We start from the raw sequence: 14328 nt of genomic DNA on the forward strand, positions 1-14328 counted from the left end.
TTGCCCCCCACCCCCAGCCCCCAGCCCCCAGTCTGTTCCCCACCCTTCCTCACTAGTACACTGCAGTCCAGTACAGCACAGTGCATTTCAGAGGAAGGGAGGGGAAGACCTTCACAGCCACCACAAGTTTGATACAGGGAGGCCGCTGTCAGATTCCAAAGCGTGCTGGTAGGAAAGGGCTGGCCTTGGACTTGGCCTGCTGGGTGTGGGCCGGGGCCCTCTTTGCAGAGCAGACTCCCCAGCTTCTTGCCGCAGTAGGTTTTATGTTTCCTGGCATGCCTAGACTCAGACAAATACCTAATAGTCTGAACTTAGTCTTTCTGACGTAACAACATTGTCTGTCTTTGCTTCCTTTTGCTAATGTAACAAACTACTGTGTACTTAGTGGCTTTAAACATTTATCATTTCACAATTCTGGGGCCCAGAAATTCGAAACCCACCTCAGTAGCTACAGTCAAGGTGTTGGCCAGGCTCCTGCCCGAGGGTCCGGGAGAATCTCTTTCCTGCCTCTTCCTGCTGCACTCCTTGGCTCAGAGCCTCCTCCACCTTCAGGGCCATCCTCACAGCTCTTCTCCGACTCTGACTCCCTGGGAAGGTTGCTTGTGATGATGTCGGGCTCACCTGTATAACCCAGGTTCTCTCCCCAACTCCTAGTCCTTAGCTTAATCTGTCTGTAAAGTGTGTGTCACCACAGGGCAGACCTTGGGTGAGGTCGCTGGGCCATACCAGTGTCCTCAGCCTCCCAGTGTGACCTGTGGCCAGCAAGTCCCCTTGAGGACTGTGTCCAGGGGGCGCCCTGGCCTGCAGCTGCATCTGTGCTGTCACTGCTGTGTGTGGACATGGCCCTGCCCTGCCCTACTCCACCTGGATAGTGTGCTGTCAGGAGCAGGCGTCTCTGGTTCTTGGGGCGCTGAGAGCCAGTTGCCTGCGGGTTGTGGCCACAACCTGGGCTGCAAGCGTTCTGGATTCCTCCCCACGGTGCCCCCACCCCCGCTGATTGCTCAAGGCCACTGGAGAAGCAGCAACCTGTGCCCCGGGTGCTGGGGAAATCAGAGTTTGAGGCCGGTTGTGGCTGGGCTGCAGTTCCCCTCAGCGGGAGGTGGCTGGGAAAGGCTGCAGGGGTCGGGCATCCTCACAGCTGCCTCCTCTGCACTCCGTGCGCTCCCTGCCTCCTTCCTGCAGGGCTCCCAGTGCCTGAGGCCTGTCCAGGCCCCCTCAGCTTCTTCCTCCTCCTGGAGCCTTCGCTGCTGGGGCCTGCATGCATCTCTTCCCGGCCAGGGGCTTCTCAGGGCTGGACCTCTCCCAGAGAGCACTGGGCAGCCAGGGGCCCAGGGTGTCCTTAGGTTTTTCTGAATCAGCTGTCCCTTCCCTTCCCTGTCCCTCACCCCACACACAGGGACGCCCACAGCCCCTCCCCCCCCCGCCCCCAGCTCCTTGCTGGGCTCCTGACTCAGCAGTATTTGTGGGATGAAGGATGACAGTTTTGCCTCAGAGGTAAGAGTACCTGGCTGGCCGACTCAGCCCTGTCCTGGGGAACCCTGCTTATCCCCTGGTGCAGGAAACGGAAAAGGGACGTTACCAGAACCTCTGCAGTAAGTCCTAGTCTCCTTCGAACCAAAGCAGCACAAGACAAATTACAGGAAAAGTAGAAAAATGAGACTGAGAAGAAGCTGAGCTCTGGGTCTGATCAGTGCTGCTCTGGGCGGCAAAGATGAAAGCCCACAGTTTACTGCACCTTTTATTCAGTACTCAGTACATCCAGAGAAACAAATGTAACAAATGACTTGCAGAGAGTTCAGTACATCCTGCCTAAACAAGATGTAACAATCCAAGAAAAATGAGGAACTGAGTAGATGTTTGTTTCTCCCAGGATGTTTTCAGCTCCCAGGATGTTTCTTGTCCTGGAGCATCACAGCATCACCGGATCATTGAGGTCTCAGTTGTGACCGGAGGCCAAAATGCAATTATGTCTCCGAATTCTATAGCTGGGCTGTAGGCAGGAGAACTAGGCTAACCAAATGATTTTTCCCTAAAGTTATGTAGCATGGCTCCCAACACCCTGGTGCCAGACCCTTCCCTCAGCAGAACCCAGGGTCTCAGAGTCAGGGACTGCAGGGGACCTCAGGCCGCCTGTATGGAGAACAGAGCACATGGACTGGGGTGCAGCCCATGGATGTGGGGTTCTCTTGGTTTGGGTCTTGGTTTTGTTTTTGTTTTGTTTTGTATTTTTGCCCATATAGTTGAAATAAATTTAAATCAGTTGTGATCATTGAAATATTGGAAGACTTCATGTAGCGGATTTCAGCACTCCTTAGAACACTCTGGAAGCTCTGGTACCTAGGGCCTGGGCTCCTAGATGTCTCCCAGCTGGCTGTGAGGGGGACAGTGCAGGCATCCCTGCTGGCCACTTCCACATTGTCTTCCCAGGTGGTCACCTGAGGTGGCTGAGAGGCTGCCTTGTCTCCAGAGGCCTGTGCTCCTGTCCCCTTCCTGGACACGGTGGCTCCCCTGGGACTCACCAGCTCGGGAGCAGGGTGAGAGTCCTGCTGCTGTCCTGAGAGACACTCGGGCACCGGGCATGCTGCCCACACAGGGCCTGGGACTGCCCCAGCCCGTCTACTGCTTCTCGCTCTGTGCCTGTTGTCACCTCCTTCCTGAGCCTAGGACTCTCAGGCGAGGGTGACTCCAGCCGAAAGCACTGGCCACCGTGCAGCCCTGAGAGCATTTGGGCTGGAAGGGAACCAGCCTCCCTGGGTCAGTTTGGCGTCAGCCTCGCACCCAGGGCTGGGCCCCCGGCTTTCTGACCCTTTCCTGTGGGTGTTCACAGCGGTGACCAGTGGGAGAGCAGGTTCTGTCCCGGTTCCCAGCCCCCAGCAAGCGCAGCAGCGGCAGGACGCAGTACTTCCTTGGCCCAAAGCCCGGGTCTTCCCACGGCCCAGGTGATCCCTGTCTCCTGGCATCGTCCCCGTTTCTTTTGCGTGTTTCCATATTTATCAGCATTAGGGTGACAGTGCAGCAGTTTTCCCCACATAACTTTCTTGAATTATTTTCTAAAGATAAATTCCAAGCATATGAATTTCTGAATCATAGGAAAGGAAAAAGTAAGAATTACAGAAATTAAAGGCTTTTTAAGGGCTTATTTATCCTTATTACTGACAACATTTGGGAATATTAGTTTCACCGTACCCCTCCCTACCAGTATTGAGTTGCAGTTTAAAAATTTTTGTAACTCAGTAGTCTAAGACTGTTGCTGATTGCTTTAACTTGCACGTTTGTGCATATAGTTATTAGTACTGGTTAAAGGATTGTCGAAGCATTTAATGGCTGTTTTGTCTTTGCGCCTTGCCCTCATGAGTGGTTATTTGCCTGTTAAAAGGTGGGTGCCTTGGCCGGGAATTTAGCTCAGTGGTTTCGCCGCCTGCTGCGCAAGTGCAGGGACCCGAGTTAGAGCCCCAGTAACCCGCCCCCCCCAAGTGGGTGTCTTTGGGCAGAATGAGGGCATGTGTAACCCGCGTCGGACTGACTCCACTTCCTGCAGGCCTTCCTCTGGCTCCTGGCTGTCCTGCCCGATGTGACCCTGCCCTCTGGAGAGGGTGAGACATAGTCTCTGTGGACCTTTGACTTCTCACTTCACTGCCTCCCATGAGGGATGTGGGCTTGGCGGAGCGCACAGCTGGCCAGGGGACCCGCTGCACCCCCACATGACCACTGCCCTCCCGCAGAGCCCTGCTGCAGGCCTGGCCTGGAAAGTTCTTTTGAGCCGAGGTCTCCGCCTCTGTGTGGACCAAGGCAAGCTCCCTGAGTGTGTGCAGGGCCCCCGAGAGCCCTAGAGCACCGTTTCCCCACTCAAGGTGTCCACATCCCAGGCTGGGGGGCGGAGGCTCCACAGTGGGTTTCTTTCTGCACATCAGGGCTGGGGAGGCAGTGAGTCCTTTGGTGCTGATTGCCCTCCACAGGTGCTCAGTTCCACGGCGCTGGCCACTGCGCTGCAGGTGTTGCCCGGTATGGGGAGCCGGGAGGGACGTGGAGGGTAAAGGTGCGCTCTCCTCGAGGGCTGCCATCGAGGGGCTTTGCCCTGCTCAGCCATGGCCCTCACCACAAGTGGCAGGGTCCCTGGATGGGCAGGGAGCTCAGAGATTGGCAGCTTGGCCGCTGTGGGACCAGCGTCACTGACCCCGACCGGTTCTCAGATCCAGGGCCAAGTCTGTGCATTAAGCAAATATGCCCCGAGTGCTCTTTAGTTCAGTGTCTGCACTGGGCTGCGTCCAAGAGCCCAGCGACAGGCACGCAGAAGCCCAGTGCCACCGTCCCGCGGGAGCAGGCACTGCTGAGGAGGGAGCGGCAGGCTCACACGAGCTGTTCCAGTGGAGAGGCAGGGCGGGTCCCGGCCAGAGCATCACATACAGGAGCCGTGGGAGGGTATGAGCCGCGTCCCTCTGGGCAGGAGGGAAGAGCGAGGCCACAGGAGCAGGGCAGAGACCCATGGGAGCCCGAAGCTGGTGTCCTGTGTGTAGCCCAGGGTGGGCTTCTGTGTGGCGTGCTCCATGCCCGTGGCAATGCGTCTTTGCTGGCTTGCTTAGCAGATCCCTGTCGTGACTGCTGCATTGCAGGTGTCGACAGGAACAGGCAGCAGGGGAAAATGATGCTGGGGAGAAGCATCCCTTGCTCCCACAGTTTGGAGACCACTGTGCTCACAGGCGCAGTGCGGCCCAGCGCGGCGCCATTTCTGTCTGTACTGTGGTTTCTGAGTTTCCCTCCTGGGAGGAGAGGCTCCCACGTGGTGATGGTGTCGCTGTCTGTTTTTTCTCCCAGATGCCATAGGGCCACCCAGCTGCCCTAGAAGACTCGCCCTTTGTGGCTACTGTGTGTGCCTGGCAGGCTCCCACCGACGCACCTCAGAGGCTGCCCTGACAGCCTGCCCGCACCATGGAGGCCCCAGAGGTGCCTGTGGGCTCTCTGATTGACTTTGGGACTGAGCCGCCAGCCTCCCCTCCCCTGGAGGCCGCACCCCCAGCCCCCCAGGACAGGGACGGCTCCCTGGGCGATGGTGCATCTGAGAGTGAAGCCACGGAATCCGCAGACAGCGAGAACGACATGGGCGAGTCACCCTCGCACCCCTCCTGGGAGCAAGAGCGCCGCTCCTCCTCCAGCGAGTCCTTCTCCTCCACCCAGAGTGCGGAGTCCACCCAGGATGAGGAGACCCAGGCACTCCGCGAGTTCATGTGCAGCTATGTGGAGAAGATCTTCTCGGGACGGTAGGGCCCTTCTCCTCCCGGGACCTCCTGGGGCCAGTGTGCTGGCTCTCACCCAGCCAGGCTGCATGGGGGTCTCTAAAGGATCTCCTGGCCAGGCGTGGTGGCACAGGCCTGTAATCCCAGCACTTGGGAGGCCGAGGCAGGAAGATCACCATGAGTTCAAGGCCAACCTGAACTATATAGTGAGACCTTGTCTCAAAAAAAAAAAAAAAGATCCCTGAGCCCAGCTCCATCCGCCAGCACCCTGGGTGTAGCATGTCGCAGAAGTGCATGCTGCCCGGGAGGTTCTGGGGCAGCCATGTTGGGAGCCTCTAGGGGGGCGGTCATCAAAATGCCCAGCTTACAGGCCAAGCTAGGCACTCGAGTAGCCACGGAGGGAGTGGGGCTCAGCCTGTCCAGCCCTGTGACCCCAGGAGTGCTCGACTCAGCTGGGTGGACCATCCATCCCTGCTTCCCCTTAGTTTTCTCCTTCCCTCTTCATCTCGTGAACACCCCTGGGCATGGTGGGGACTTGGGCAGCAGGCCTGGCCAGGCCGTCTGCCGTGCTGCTCTCAGTAGCCTCCTGCTCCTGGGCCGCATGCACTCACAGCCACACGGGCGGAGAAAGCCTGGAGCAGGAGGAGAGGAGTGCAGGTCTGCTGCAGCCCCGTAAACGGGACAGCTGCTGCGCCGTAGCCAGTTCTCTGTTCCCAGGTCAGGCTCAGACGGGGGCTGCCTGCGGGGTGGTTCCCACTTCCTCCCCTCTGCTCCTGCTGCCCCGCTGGCCCTCGTCCTGCCTTGTCATTGCTACATGCAAGGGGCATTTGTCTGCCCCCTGCACCATCTGAGCATTCAGAGGGCAGCTCCTTGTGAGTGGGGTCCTGCAGGGCTGCCAGTGGCTCAGCGGCCACGGTTATTTGCTGGAGTTAAATTCAGGGGCTGTTTGCTGGGTGTGGTGGCACATGTTTGTGGTCCCAACCCTCAGGAGGGAGGCTGAGGCAGGAGGATCACTGTGACTTTGAGGCCAGCCTGGGCTACATAGTAAGTGGTAAGGCCAGCCTGAATTACATTGCAAAATAAAGAAAACAAAGTGCAGGGGTTGTTAAAGTAACAAGATCCTGGTTCCCTGGGCTTCTGTAGCACTTCTGTGTGCACAGGGTCCCTTCCTGGCCTTTAGGTGGGGTCTTGGCAGGCGGAGTTCGGGCATTGACTGCCGGGCACCTGGCACACAGGCTGGGTTGGACATGGGGCAGAAGTGGGGTCTCACAAGGGCTTTCACAGCCTTCATAGCCCTGGCACCCGAGGGCCGCCGGCTGACCTCCAGCACCCATGGCAGCACCCTGAATGCTGCTCAGAGTCTCAGGGTGGACCATCGACATCGGCATCCCCAAGCCTGAGACCCCAGGCCCCACTGGCGAGAACTTGTATTTCCACGAGGCCCACGCCCTGCCAGTTGGCACTGCCCAGCCCCGTGTCCCCCACGAGCGAGGCTCCTCTGAGAGCTCCTTGGGTGGGCCTGGCCTCTGTTTCTGGGTGGTCTGAAGGGGATGCTTCCGTGACAACCCAGAGTGCATCTGTGTTCAAGTTCCAACCATTGGGAGAGGGCAGCGGAGGTGGCTTTGCATTCCGTCTGCATGGCACCACCAAATGACTCAGTTTCCCTGCGAGCACTCTGGCTGATGCAAAGGCGAGAGAGTCCACTAATTGCCACTGGCCGGTCCACACTGGCAGCAGCCTGTCACGGTGCAGGACGGCCAGGGCGTCCCAGAAACCACGGACAAATTCACGTTTCCCCAGGGTTGGTAATGTAGGGTAAATGAGAGCACGATTCACACTCCTTAAATAAATGAGACTGCCTAAGGCAGTCCGTGGAGGAAGGCTGTTCCCTAAAGGACCACGGCTGAGGCCTGCGCTGGGCTCAGGCCTCGTGGGCCGGAGGTGGGAGACGAGGGCGGCTGGCGGGTCCGGACGCCCCATTCTGAGGCCACCCCAGTTACCGAGCCAGGCTCCTCGCCTTAGCACCAGCAGCCCACTCCTGCAGGTCTGCGGAGAGCAGAGGCACACAGGTGCCCGAACTGCAAGGCTGGGCTGCACTGGCTCGTCCTCCTCGCTGCTCCCCGCCGGCTGCACAGGTTTCTTCTGGGGACTAAAAGGCTTTGCTTTCCCTCTGCCGCTCTCCAGGGAGGACTTAGACCAGGAGGAGAAAGCCAAGTTCGGAGAGTACTGCAGCAGTGAGGATGGCAAGGGCCGGGAGTGGTTCGCCCGGTACGTGAGTGCCCAGGTGAGGCCACAGGCGAGGACCTCTTGCCTCCCCAGTTTGTCGCACAGTTCCACTTTGGGGACATGAGTCATAGGAGTGGGTGTGGTGGCATAAACCTGTCATGCCAGACTCTGGGAGGCTGAGGCAGGAGATTGCAAGTTTAAGCCCAACACGGGCAACTTAGGGACTTAGTGAGACCTTGCCTCAGAGTAAAAGGCTTAAAAGGTCTGGAGATGTAGCTCACTCCAGAGGCCTTGGGTTCCATCCCAGTGCCACAAAACAAACCAACCAACCAACCTCCTGGGAAGGGAGGCACAGAGCGTCGTGGGAGGAGTCCATGAGGGCCGTGAGCTCAGTGCTCGCCCAGGGAGGAGGGTTTGTCAGCTCCAGAAGTTCCAGGGCAGCGAGTTTTTAAACCCAAACAAGTGTGCTTTGTCCACACCTAGTTTATTAAATAGCCCACAACATTTGGTATTTGCAAATGGTGATATATTCAAGACAATGAGAGCCCTGTAAAGAAAAACGTACTCAGAAAGCTGAAAGAAGTGCATTTTCCAAGCACCACCTGATGCGCTCTTCAGGTTAAACTAGAAAACACAGCAGAAGCCAAGCTCACAGAGCCGCCGTCATCCCTGAGGCTCGTCCCTCCGTGCTCTGTGTGGCTCTGTGACACAGGAGAGCACCCGGTGGGCACTTGAGTGGGCGGAGCTCTGTGCCGTGCCCACTCCCTGTGCAGGCTCCCAGCAGGAAGGGACGTGGCCGTCCAGGCCCAGCCCCAGCCGCTCTGAGCACCCCTGTGCGTGCCTGTGCCCTGCTGACGCACCCGCCTCTCTGCACACAGCGCTGCAATTCCAAGTGTGTGTCTGAGCCGACCTTCTACCGCCTGGTGCAGTCCTTCGCCGTGGTGCTGTTTGAGTAAGTGATGCTTCCTGCCCCTCAGTGTGAGTCACTCTCCGCCACCAGCTTCAGGTGCTCCAGCAGTCACGACCAGCATCTCCCGGGAGCACAGCTGGGTCCCTACCTAGATAGGCAGGAGGAGCTGCAGCCAGGCAGAGCTCAGCCTCGAATTGGGCACCATGGCCGCCCTCCCCGTGGGGTCCTGAGCAGTTCCATTTCCTGGGGAAGCACTTCCAGCGGGGTACCCGCCCCTCATGGCAATGCACCCCCACGAGGTGCCTGGCTGGTAGCTGCCCTGTGGGCTGTGGGTGGCCAGAAGGCCGGGGCTGTAGGCTGGAGAGGTGTGGCCAGCCCTTCCCTGCCTCTGCCCAGCTGTCAGCTGAGGAACGGGCCCCTGGTGCGTGCGGCTCTCGGATGGCCAGGCCCCCTTCACTCCTGTCCTTGATTGAAGCAGGTGCTGCCCTCCAGCTACAAAAGGGAGGGCTGCTTTTTTCAGCCTGTAGTGACTGCAGCCTCTTCTGCAGCTGGGTAGTGAGGTTGGGGGTCTGTGGGTGGGAATGAGCCCGGGGTGTGGCACATGGCCTCAGGGAAGCTCCTGCTGGGGCCCTGCCTGTCCTCCGTCCTGGGCTTGTTCCCTGCTACCGGACATACCCCGTGTCCAGAGCCCTTTGTCCTTCTGGCCCTGCACACTGTGCTCATCTGCAGGGAGGTGGTTGCTTCCCCATCACTGCCTTTCTCTGCACCTGCTGAATGTGGCAGGTGCTGGGGGGAAAGGACCGGCAGAGAGGAGGATCCCCTCTTCCTGCGCTGGCTCCCTGTGCCCATGGCAGGGAAAGGCAGCCCTCAGGGGTCTGGGTGGGCAAGAAGACTGTGCCCGAAGTCAGTGGAACAGGGCCCAGCAGCCGTGGGCCTGGGCTCCAAGACCTCCATGGGCCAACACTCAGAGCTCTGGACACTGCCAGGAGCCCTCTTTTTGCATAAATTGCTCCTGTCCTGCACAGGACTTGTGGATTGTGTGTGTTTTAGTTTATAGCAGCTTCAGTTTGTACTTTGTCCTCTGCTAACCCGTCTGTTATAGCTTTATTAATAGCTTCGTTCTGGACGTTGGTTAGATTTGGTTTTGCAGTGCTAGGGATTGATCCCAGGGGCTTGGGCTCGGTAGGTAAGTGCTCTACTGAGGCAGCCCAGCTCCTGCTCTAAAGTATTTTTAAAAAACAAAAACAGGGCCGGGGATTTAGCTCAGCGGTTCTGCTGCCACCTCGAAAGCACAAGGTCCCGAGTTTGATCCCCAGTACCAAAAAAACAAAAAATAAAACAAAAAAAACAGCCCTTATGCCTACTGTCTAGATGTTTTCTGTTGACCTTCCTTTAAAAGTAATAGGGCCCAGGATTTAGCTCAGCGGCACTGCAGGCGCAAGGTCCTAAGTTTGATCCCCAGTTCTGAAAAAAAAAAAAAAAAAAAACTGAACAGTAAAGAAGAATGTGAAAGGGAATGGACAGGCTGGGTGTGGTGGTGCTTGCCTGGAACCCTAGTATCCCGGGAGCCAGAGGCAGGTGGGGACCAAGTTCAAGCCTGGGTAATTTAGCAACTTGCAGAGAGCCTGTCTCAAAATTAACAAAACAAAACAAAACGGAAAAGGGCTGGGGATGTAGCTCAGTGCAAGGCCCTGGGTCAGAGAGAGAGGGAGGGAGGGAGGGAGAGAGAGAGAGAAAGCAAAGAAGCCTGGAATGCAGTGGCAGTGTGCTTCTCCCTCATTCCCTGTGGGCCCTCCTTCCCCTCCCAGGGACCTGGGGAGGACACGCAGGCCAGCATGTGGCTTTTCCCCGTGCAAGGCTGTGTGTACATGCGGCCCCAAGGGCAGAGTGGGGTTCGTGTATGCGCTCTGCCCCAGTGCATGCAGCTCAGGCCTGGGGCTCAGACATTCACATTGCTCTTCCCGCTCGCAGTGGCTCTGGCCACTGTCACAGGGTTACTTCCTTGTGGCAGAGAGCAGCCATTTTTGAAGCCCTCGCTGCCCTCCAGGATCCAGACGCTGCTGCTCGGTGCTGAGTGCAGCCAGGCCGGGGCCAATGGTCGGGACTGAGGCTGCAGGCCAGGGCTCAGCTGAGCTTCCTGGGCCTGACTTTCACCTTCCAAGTGGAAGAGGCCTGGCGTGAGGGCTGTGAGCGTCTTTCTGCCAGTGGCGGGCTGGTGCCCTGTCGGCTGCTGTCCTGCTGGCCACTGTCCCCGCTCACCTCGGGAGCTGAATGAGCTCGGCTGGAGGACTCTGCAGCCATTCGCCACGCTTGTCGCTTCAGGTGCCATCAGATGGATGACTTCGGGCCCGCCAAGAACCTCATGACCATGTGCTTCACCTACTATCACAGCGGTAAGCGGGGTGCTTGGCGGAGCCCCTCAGGGACGAAGGTGTGGCGTCAGCAGGGACTTTCTTCATGTTAGAGGCAAAGTGACAGGGCCTCGGAGAGCAGAGGCCACACTGGGAAGTGGCAGGCAGGGAAGAGCCGCGTCCACAGGGAAAGACAGGTCATGGGAAACACACGTGGCACAGTGGGGACAGGGACAGGAGTGCTGCTGGGAGGGCCACAGCTTTATGTCCCGGCGAGGGAGGGCGTGGAGCAGTCAGAGGACGCTGAGTGGAGCGAGCCCCACACGCCAGACCTGCCTCTACCAGGACAAATTCCCTGGGTGCTGAGCCACACGTCTCCTCGGCTCACTGCACTGCAGCCCCCGGGCCGCAGCAGCACAGCTGGCAGGCCCACCTGGCTGGAGACCTGGTGCAGGCAGGCTGAGCCCTGCACCCCTCCAGCGCCCTCCCTCCTCCTAACACAGCCCTTTCCCTCTGCCACGGCTCCGAGTCCTGCTGCCTGGCCACCCACTCTCTCCATGCCTCACAGCTCTGTGGGCAGCAGCTGGCCTGCCTGCCTGTCTCCGGGTAGGACGCCACAGGGCCCAGCATGCCAGGCCGAGCATCAGCCCCAGGGCCAGTTGGGAAGGTGTCTTCTCAGAGACTGGCTCAGGGCAGGCACGCTGCATGTGCCTGCAATCCCACACATGGGTAGGCGGGGGCAGGAGGATCACAAGTTCAAGCCCAGCCTGGGCAACTTAGCGACCTAGTGAGACCTTCTCAAAAAGAAAAGCAAAGCAAGGTGGAGGGCAAAGCTCAGTGCAGAGGCCATGGGCTCAGTCCCCCGCACTGCAAACAAACCACTGGCTTGGTGCTGCTTGCCCGGCCCAGTCTCTGCACAGGCCCCTCAGCTAGCGGAGCCCACCATCCCACTGCCTGCGGAGGCCCCGTGGGCTCCCCACTGCCTGGCGGGGTCTCTGCTTTCCTTGGTGCAACCTCCTCATTTCTACCATTCACACCTGCCAGAGGTGCTGTCCAGATGCCATGGAGCTCACCCTGGGCCTGCCCATCCTGGGCCTGCCCATCCTGGCTGTCCAACTTGGGGACAGCCCACTCCCAGCCCGCTGTCAGGCCTCTCTGCGGAGCTGGCTCTGCAGGACCCATTCTTCCTCCCTCCGATTCTGCAGGGCTGCTCCTGCCTCTCCTCTCCTCATGCTGGTTCTGGCTGACCACGCAGGCAGCACTCAGAGATGCCCCAGAAAGGAGCCCTGTCCCTCCCTGACCCCAGGTGTCGGGCCGTTGCTCAACTGCCCTTCAGGGGACACACGGGCGCGGGCTCTCCACCCTGCTGTGCCCTGGGAGCCGTCCTCACCCCTGCCCCCCCTCTCAGGCAAGCCGCACCTGCTGCCTGCGGAGCCCAGGGAGAAGGTGGCTGGCAGCATCGATGCCTACCTGAAGTCTGCCAACAGCTGGCTGGCCGAGAAGAAGGACATTGCTGAGCGGCTGCTGAAGAACACGGAGCACGTGAAGGGCTTCTTCGGGGGGCTGGAGACCAAGCTGAAGGGGCCCTTGGTCAGGAAGAACGAGTGAGTGTCGTGAGTCACCCAGTGACCCCATCCAGCTTTCCACGGCTCCCACCTGCTGCAGGGTCCCCGACACGCAGTGCATGGGGCTGGCAGGGGCAGCAAGTTGGTGTCAGTGGGGCGATGGGAAAGCCACCATTGCGGGGGAATGGAGCTTGGACAGGAACTGCAGGCCCTCCGAGCATGGCTAGGCACAGGGGTGCAGAAGCTGAGATGCCCATAAAGACGGGCACATGGGCACGAGGAAGAGGGAGCTAGCACAGTCCCCGGGCCCCTCAGCGGCTCCTGCACTTGGTTACAGCCAGGGACACAGCCTCATTCCTCCCTGCTCCGCATGGTTCAGGACTGGAGGGATCCACACCGGGCAGGCAGAGAAACCACACCAACTGCACACAGCCCGGCTCAGAGATGTGAAGTTTCTTTGGAGAAAATGTGGTGTGGGCCATGTTTGTCATTACTGTGGTTTCTTTTCCTCCAGGGATGATGAGAACAAACCCAAGGACAAGCAGCCCAAGACTGGTGAGGGCGAGGTGCGGGGAGGCGGGGCTGTGGGCGGGACCAGTGGTGAGGTGGGCAGGGCAAGTAGAGAGGCAGGGGCTGTGGGCGGGACCAGTGGGGAGGTAGGTGGGGCAAGTAGGTGGAGGGGGTGGTGGGCGGGGCCCGCCTGGTCCCCACCCCAGACCCCAGAGGGACCTTAAACCAGTCCACCATTACCCAGAAAGAGGAAAAAAGCACATTGCTAACTTGTCAGGGCTCCATGCCCCTCTCTGTGACACAAGACTACTGGCCCTAGAGCAGTGATGGCGAAACTTGCAGAGCGTTCAATGACAGCCCGCTGCAGCTCATGTGCTGCAGGTTCCTGCCGCTGCCCTGGATGGTCCTGAGGTCATCTGTTTTTTCTTGCTGAATTTCTGGGGAAGAGTCACTTTTCTAGGAGTGTGTGCAGGACTGAATGCTTCTGTCCGAGAGGCTGGTAGAGTGCTACAGTGCAGGGACTTCCACACCCTAGATGTGCTGCACCACCACTGTGACCTCTGATGGAGGGGCGGCTGCAGGGCGGGTGGGTGTTGTGTGGTCTGGCGAGCTGTGGTCCCCACGCAGCCCGTGCCCTGGCCACCTTCTCCCTCTGCTGCAGTGACGGTGCCCAGCCCCGAGGAGGAGCCGAAGGGGGAGAAGATCTACCTGTACACGCACCTGAAGCAGCAGCCCATTTGGTAAGGCCCCGCCTTAGCCGGGGGCAGCAGCCATGCCTTGCTGCCCGTGTGCCCGTGGGAAATAGCAGTCACCACACTTCCAGGGTGGCCAGAGTGAAAGAGGCGAATGCTCACATTGCTGCAAAGGATGTGGAGAAAGGAGAGGTCTCCTCCCTGCTGGGGCGAATGGCCAGCAGCCAGGCCAGTCCTCAGAGGTCAGCAAGTGACCATGGGACCCAGCTGTCCTGCTAGACATGTGCCCACGAGAGACAAAGACACGCGCTTAGAACAGAACCTGCGCTTAGATGCTCCAGAGCCCCAGAGTGGGAGCAGCCCAGGCGCCCACCTGCTGGTGCGAGGGTTAGCAGGGTGTGGTCTGTCCATGTCACACGAAAAGGTGTGAAGTGACACACCGCAACACGGATGGCCCATGACCACGTGACGGGTCACGTAATTCCATCTGTAAGGTTGTGCGGAAGAGGCAGTTCCTGAGCCAGGATGGGTCGGTGGTTGCCAGGGGCTGGGCTGGGGCAAGGACAGAGAGGGACCACTAGTGGGGTGGGTTCTTCGTGGGGTGCGAGGTCTGCTCTCAGTGGAGGTGGCTGCACAGCTTGTGCAGGGCATCCCTGAATCGTGCACTGGTTTCTGTGATCCTGGAGATCGAACGTAGGCCCTTTATACTGAGCTATGTCCTCAGCCCTAAGTGTTTAAACCTTGAGGCAGGGTCTTGCTAAAATGCTAAATTTCCCAGACTGAGTGCAAACTTGTAATCTTGCCTCAGCCTCAAAGAGTGCTGGGATTGCAGGCGTCACGCTT

General features: G+C 59.0%; 1 protein-coding gene across 6 annotated transcripts in view; it reads left to right on the forward strand.

Annotated features, from left to right (window-relative positions):
* The window catches only part of Kiaa0513 (KIAA0513 ortholog), a 45932-nt gene that overhangs the window by 23028 nt on the left and 8576 nt on the right, over positions 1-14328 (forward strand). For 3 of the 6 annotated variants that reach the window (XM_087199620.1, XM_087199712.1, XM_087199569.1), the window contains exons 2-8: positions 4813-5255; positions 7416-7515; positions 8336-8409; positions 10690-10760; positions 12127-12322; positions 12798-12844; positions 13455-13533. In XM_087199620.1, coding sequence (XP_087055746.1) covers positions 4927-5255; positions 7416-7515; positions 8336-8409; positions 10690-10760; positions 12127-12322; positions 12798-12844; positions 13455-13533 — 896 coding nt within the window. In that variant the 5' untranslated portion in view covers positions 4813-4926. The remainder of the gene's footprint in view (positions 1-4812; positions 5256-7415; positions 7516-8335; positions 8410-10689; positions 10761-12126; positions 12323-12797; positions 12845-13454; positions 13534-14328) is intronic. The other 3 variants (XM_004842729.3, XM_004842730.3, XM_021256617.2) reach the window with 1 other exon arrangement.

The sequence above is a fragment of the Heterocephalus glaber genome, unplaced genomic scaffold (genome assembly GCF_053883595.1).
Source record: "Heterocephalus glaber isolate CG9 unplaced genomic scaffold, H.glaber_assembly_v1.0 deba00000071, whole genome shotgun sequence".
NCBI classification, from domain to species: Eukaryota; Metazoa; Chordata; class Mammalia; order Rodentia; family Bathyergidae; genus Heterocephalus; species Heterocephalus glaber.